The sequence below is a fragment of the Ruditapes philippinarum genome, unplaced genomic scaffold (genome assembly GCF_026571515.1).
Source record: "Ruditapes philippinarum isolate M1 unplaced genomic scaffold, ASM2657151v2 ctg3099_1_1_1_1, whole genome shotgun sequence".
NCBI classification, from domain to species: domain Eukaryota; kingdom Metazoa; phylum Mollusca; class Bivalvia; order Venerida; family Veneridae; genus Ruditapes; species Ruditapes philippinarum.
The window spans coordinates 110,296-117,768 of NW_026856147.1; the positions used below are offsets into that span (position 1 = coordinate 110,296).

At 31.4% G+C, this 7,473-nt stretch overlaps 1 protein-coding gene across 1 annotated transcript; it reads left to right on the top strand.

The window, feature by feature from the left end:
- Positions 1 to 338: 338 nt before the first annotated feature.
- LOC132745576 (uncharacterized) lies at positions 339 to 6,062 on the top strand. The gene is made up of 2 exons (XM_060734522.1): positions 339 to 497; positions 3,544 to 6,062. Exon 2 carries the CDS (start codon positions 3,557 to 3,559, stop codon positions 4,976 to 4,978), a length of 1,422 nt encoding a protein of 473 aa, XP_060590505.1. The 5' UTR covers positions 339 to 497; positions 3,544 to 3,556; the 3' UTR covers positions 4,979 to 6,062.
- Positions 6,063 to 7,473: the final 1,411 nt, after the last annotated feature.

Sequence of the window (7,473 nt, forward strand, 5' to 3'; positions counted from 1 at the left end):
GGTGGTTATTTATTGTTTATGCGAATTAAATCATTAAATCAAAAGAAATTATGGAAAAATGAAAATTTATTTTGACTCTCACCTGTTCACTCACTTTATACTTTTAGATGAATTTAATGTCACTTTAATTATTGTAAAAGTGCTTTGTAGGGTTATACGATACATGTGTCATACATCAACTAGTATTTGTGATTTATTTAGTCGAGAACTTTCGTAAAACATTTCCCGTATTATATCGTTATACAATGTATATCTAAAATCGATTTAATACCTTAACAAACTAGATACGAAGCGGTAAAATGTCTTAAAAAAACAGACTATTAATCACTTGAATAACCATGCAAGCCCCGACAGATATAATATATAAATCGTTATACATTTTATATATCTTGTTAGAGTTGACAGATACGTGGAAGAAGGTGCACATTTTCGAGTTGATATTACCATATTTATTAAATTTGTAAGTTTTTGCTACAACGTGGAAATTATTAATCAAGGTAAATAAATACATATTATGTTGTTGATTTTTCTTCGGAAAATTAATTATGAAAATCTTCGAAATGTATGTTTTGTGTATTTGCAAGAGTTAGTATTTCCATGTCGTTTGAAATAAAACCAATGTACGGGGTTTGTTTCATAATATTTGATCGATTTTCATTGCGCCGTATTGTCGTATGTTTGTATTTGCTTGGTGCGACTGACTAGTCCTGTTTGTACAATGACGCATATTAGTAAGACACAAGCTAAAGATATCACGTCAAGAAGATGCAGTTGGCCGAAGCTCGCAAAACAGCGAAAAGTAACAATTTCTTTTTCATGACAACACCGGCTAGTCTATATTTCATCCAGATAATCTACAAATTCGATCGAGTGATTGTCAGTCAAATAATTTCAATCGTTACTTCAGATGCAATTCAGGTACAACTCACTCATTGCTTCAGACATCAGTTTTTAAATAGATCCGACATCTCCTAGTTTGGTAGTCGTGCTGATACGTAAAATCCATTGAATTTTGGCCCCAATGTAAAGGTAGAAAAGTGAATGATTCTCATCAATTAGCCTTGAAGGCACCATTTATATGCTATATACATTTGTAAGGGCTCTTTTGTTAAGGCAAGCTCAACGCTTTTAGAGAAAGTGATACTTTTATTATCTTTAAAAAACTCCCCTTAAATTTTTGTTAACTCAAAATTTATATCATTTTGCAAAAAAAAAGATGAAAAATAAGGACCGAAAGTTTTTAGTTTTATCTAATTTTCTGGTACGCTAACGTCTATGTTGAAGCTTGTGTTCTCCTTAAATTTACGTTTTTCTCTATCACTTCTAGAAAGATATTTAATTTAACTGTCGTCACCTTAATTCAGAAACTTAATCAGTTAAACTACACAAGTGTCAGTCATCTTGTACAAAATTAAAGTGAAATATTTACAAAACTAAACATATGCTGATGTGTAACCATTGAGTCAGTTTTCTAAAACCTTTTGATGTTCATCGTGTTTTATCATGGTATATGAGCAACCATCAAAACCAAGGACATCAACAGTAACAGAAACAACAACACCACCAACAATAAAGACTTGTTTTGATAACATTTATCACTATTAAACATGTATATTGTAAATAAGCAAACATCACCATAGCGAAAACAACAAATGTAAAAATAGAATAAAAACAACCTCAACCCCTAACGTATAATTCGTATGCCCGAACAAGCAGACGGACGAAAGAATGTACAAAACGCTGACTACATGTTCATCTCCTGTGAGCATAAAAATCTATTTGATATAAAACTAAGCTTTTAATTATAAGTTATCTGCATACTAATTCGTTATAATCGTGTAATTAAAACACAATATTGTTTGACGCTTTGCAAGATTTGATAAACTAAAAAATTATATAATAATTAAATAAAAGAAATATTGTTGAAAACATGCATTCAACTTTATATTACAAATTTGTGTAGCAAGTTATTTAACTATTGCAAAAGTGCGTTGTAGGTTTATTAGATAAAATACATCTGCTAAAAAGTATTTTGGTGTTTTTATTTCGATAAAACGTTCGACAATAACTTCTTTGTAAAAAAAAAGTCGACAACGGACGCACTTACGCACGGACGCACCGACGGATGATTGTGACACCGGACAAATTGTGATAGCAAAAGCTTACTTTGTGGACTTGGTGCTCAGGTGAGCTAAAATATATTTTGCTTGTATAATCAAGTGACCAACATAATTCAAATACTTTAAATAAACACTAGCTTTCACTTTTTTTTCACAAATAACAATCTGTCTTCAAGTGAACGCCTCGGGGCAAATGACCCACTTGTTTATACATGTGTACATGTAATGCAATTTTTCTGAAAAGCGATTTATAGCTGAGAGTCATAAACGCTATCAAGGCAGGGAATCTCATGAATTTATTTAAGGTCATGGCCACTAGTAAGAGCGCTATGCAGGGATTTTCATGAACTGATCTGAGCACATTATAAGGGCATCATGATTCACACGATGTATATAATTAAAATATAAAATAATATATTTGTGTGTTTTCAGAAAAAAATAATGCTTTATTGAAAAGAAGTGTTTAAGAAAAAAAAACTGTAACTGTATTTCAAAGTTTATTACAACTATGTAATGCAGTAAATACAGAAATTTGTATCAAGTAAGAAACCTTTATTATTTGCAGTTAGATCATTGATGCCAGCACTATTAATTTGTAAGAATTTGGTGCCGCTCAAGCCATTGCTAGGGGTGTAAGGGATGTTGCACTTTACATTATCCTTCATGTACAGACTCAATCAAACCGAGTCTGCAATTCTCTTGTTATATTGTTGTGATTAATGCTTCCGAATGATCACTTGGTTTCCATTTTTTTTATATTTTGAACCAATTATTATACTATGGCCTTTTGAAGCTTATTATTTGACACATCTGATGACTGTCTATTATTTGAACGTAGGTCTTAAACAAAAAATTATAGAAACCTGACCCACTTTGTTTCGTGTGTGTCACTTTCCTTATTCTTTTTATTAGTTTATTATTTGAAAAGAAGAAATTATACCCGGAGTCCCAAATTCACTAGACATAACGGCATTATGCCAAAGTTTAATATTATAAAAAATAAAAACAAAATCTTCTGTTCCTAATAATAAGTGTTGTATTTTTGCGGTGACATGGCATTTTCTCAAACGCAATCTTGTATTGATTTCTCGAAACAAAAATCACATAAATATGATAGTGTCGTCAAGTGTACACATTAAGTGATTCAACCAGGCCTTTATCTTTGACTTGTGAAGATACGCAATATTTTCGTAAGTAACAAAGCAGAAGTTGGGGCATTTAGGATGGCAAGGCTTTGTCTAAACTTCTCTATGAAAACATTTTGTTTTTGCAAGAAACACATTAACTGACATATTGAAGCAGTATTAGCAGTTATACTGCTTAAGTTAAGTATGCGTCATCTAGTTTAAAATCAACACAAAAGCTATTTATCAGCCAAAAAATATAATTTATTATATTTGATGTTTGGAACATTTCTTTCCAGGTAAGCTTACAAGATGGAAAATCTGGACAGTAACAGTACAATGTGCTGCTCAACCCACTCGGATAAAGTTGCAAAAGCAGCGTGCATAAGCACAAAAGAACTTCTTTGTTTTGAATGCCTTTTGGAAAAAGCAAAGGCCTCAGTACCTGTAAAGGAACTTGAAGAAATGTCCGAGGGAGTTGAAAAGCTCATACTTGATTGTTTAAAAGAGAAGCAAAGAGCTCAAAGAAAGAACAACTATATTGACGAATACAAAAAGAAAACAGAAGATGCCAAAGAAAAATTAAGTAAAGAAATTCATTGTTTCTATGAACAACTTACAGAAAAGATCGTTAAAATGAAAGATAACACACTTCTTTCTTTGGAAGCTAAAAACACTTTGCTTCTTGAAATGTGTAATAAAGATGAAGAGAAACTCAAAACTGCAACACGTATGATTAACACACATCTCGATAAGTTATCAGAAGCAAAAGGAACAGATTTTGACAAATTCAAAGCAGAAGTGGAAAAGATCATGAATAAACTAGATGACATTGTTGACCATGAATCCTGTCCTGAAGCAGTTTTTCATGCTTCAAAACAATTGAATGAAGTGATACACATGTCCGAAAGCATGATTGGAGAGGTCATTTTCTTTGCATCTGATCATTACGAAGCGCTTGGGCCAACAATAACGGAAAGTAAAGAAAACCCTGAGGGAACAATTTTGGAGGACCCTACGTCAGTCGTCCAACCTAAACTTGGTTCGGATGAAGTCATTGAAGAAATAAAACCAATAGTTATTCCACGTGAGAGAATTCCAAGTAAAGAGCCAGATTCGCCTGAATCAATTCAAGTACCTGAAGAAAATGGCAAATCGAAAGGGAAACAAAAAAATCCGATAAAAAAACAAGAAAAAAAACGAATAAAGCTTTTCAAAAGGTCAAGTAAACAAGATATACAAGAAGATGATCTACAAGTTTATGAAGAATTTAATTTTAAAAACGAAAATTCAGAACAGGAGGCAAGGCATCTGGTTAATAGAACAGTGACGCTGTCTGAGTTTCCAGATGACTTAAGTACCTCATTCAAATTCACCAAACTTGTTCCAATCGGATTAAGAAGAATAGGACTCTTAAGCGAAAACCATTCAAGTATTTTTTTATGTGGTCTGGACGGAAAGATTCAATGTACAAAAACCTACCCAAAAGACGCTCTAATTAGCATTGTGGAAATGGCAGATGATATGATAGCGGTACTTAACAATAAGGCCACAACTATTGAAACATTGAAAGTTATAGACAAGAGATTTGAAGTGAAGAATACTATTAACTTAAAACTGGACATTTCAAAAGTCACGGGATTTGATTATTTAAAAAAAAATCCCACTTGGCTATTGGGACCGAAATGGAATATGTCATTTTTGATAAAAAGGGAAAGAAAATCAAATCTGTGAGAATGGAGACGAGTGAGGATTCTAAAGACGTCTTTACAATTTATGATTTTGAAAAAAGCAACGTTTTCATTGTCAGTAAAACAACAAAATCTCTGAAATGCTTTGGTTTTCAAAATGCGGAGGTTATGTGGCAATGCAAGTGTGAAGACCCTTTGTTTCAGCCAGAATCAGCATGTTTGTACCAAAGCAAGCTTTACATTGCATCTTCCCACGCAGTCATACAATTTTCGACAACAGAAGGAAAACTAGAAAGAGAATATAAACATGATGACCTTATTCAAAACTGTCTTGGTCTCTGTGCAATAGATTGTGTGCTTGCAATTTCTTCGAATTCACCTGATCCCGAAGAATCAAAAAAGCTAGGTTTTCTGGCTCTATAAAATTAGTATGGTGTACAATAGTGAAAAGAAAAGGCTTGAAAATCTTAATGAATATAAGAGGCTTAAATATGTAATTTCAAAATATTTACAGTATCATAATTTCATATAATGAAGTCTTGAAACTAGAACAAGTATAACAAATCTTAGCTGTATAAAACCTGGAAACGGTTGGAGTAAGCGTACTTGCATTCCTGTATTTCGAAGCAAAAGTTTGCTTACTTGAAAAAAAAATAAAAAAACATCTTTACTTAAATAACTTCGAAATTAAACGCAGTATTTTTTGGACAAAAATATGAGAACCAATTTAGCCTTATGACATTTGTTTATGAAAAACGCTGAAGTTTATTATTAAGGTTTGCAGTTTGTGTATGCATATCCTGTTTTAGTAGCTTTAATATATTTCATCAAGTATAGGTATGGTAACCTTTACCATATATATCTATGAAATGTTTCATAATGTATTATAGTTATTGTCTATTTCGTCATATATAGCTATGATACAGCTTTGATTTATTTCATCTTATTTATTTTATTTTAACTTATGTATATTTTATCTTTGTTATGGTATATTGAATCATGTACAGCTGCTGTATATTGTATATTGTATATTGTATATAGCTTCATCTGATTACACGTACAACTTAAATTGATAACTTGCGTTAATGTAAGAAACTTTTGTTTTGGAGGTAAAAAGATTTCCTAAATAGATTTGTTATAACATTTGTGAAAGCAATGTACGGATAATGAGGTCGTGACTTAATGTACTTGGAGAGGTTTCTGTTCTTCATTACGATTCAATAGTGAAAATTGTGTATGACCTTCGCCTGTAGAAACGTACATTTACTGAAGAGGTGAAGGTTGCCTGTACAAAAACCAGGAACACAGTTTAGGTCAACCTTCCACTGAAATACTTTTGAATGCGGTGATAGAGATTAGTGCTCCACCTAACAAGTATTTAGAGAAAAGAAACATGCGATAAAACACGTTACCTACTGCAAGCGAAATGTACATAAGATACTTTGCTATTTTTGTGTGATCGTTGTCGTTAAAAGCGCTGTGCATTTGTTTTGCAATTTGAAATTGCTTAGTGTGGGCTTTATATTTTATTTGCTTACGTGTTTTTTATGACTACATACATTGGCACTTGATCGTAGCTAAGGATTGTCTAACTACTTAAAAAAGGAGACGAAACAGGAAGATAAAATAAATATATGCTCATAAAAGACACTTTTCATAAATCACGTATTGCTCAAATGTCATTGAAATGTGCTTTATCATTTTAAAACCATGCTTATAATGCTTGATGTGCACTGTCAACCAAATAACAGATAAGATAAAAGACAATGTAAAACATTTTTCAACCATGATTACATATTATCTCTTTTTTATTAGTTTTTGAAAATACTTACATTTATTCAAATACTTGAAAATAGATAATATGAGTAATATGCTGTCAGATTGATAATATTTTTTTTTTAGTTTTGAATGAATGAATCACAATAACATTGTCGTTAAAGAATACAATAAATGACAAAATGCGTAACAATAAGTGGTACAAATTAGAGATACAGGTTGGAAGCACTTTGGTGTTATTCGTTATCTTAAATTATTTTAATCTTTCTAAACTGAGAACATTTTTTTCGTTTGCCATCAGAACACATTTGTTAAATGTTAACTTCTGATTGCTTAATGTAAAACCAGTTAAGAAGCAATTGAAATGAACGATTTTTATTTTGTTTTAAACTGTTTCTAGGTTATAACCTTTCTTCATCACTTTTGGTTTAATAAGATGTACCTGATAAACAAGTTTGTTTTCATTTGTTGCACTTTTATGATTGTTAATTTAACATTTTCTTAACAAGTTATTCATCTTGATAGAACAAGTAGTCTTAACTTGTTTGCAGCTTGTATAATGATTGAGAGTAATGTTTTTGAAACTAAATTTACTTCGTAATTCCTCGTCTGAAATTAAACATATTTGTCAATATATTTATTTTAACAACGCAAGCTATGAAGATAGTATTAGTTTACTTCCATTATCTTGAAAAATAAAATATGTGTAGAAAGTCATGGTTTATCATTTATTTATTTTTTAAACTGGCAGGAAGTAGAATA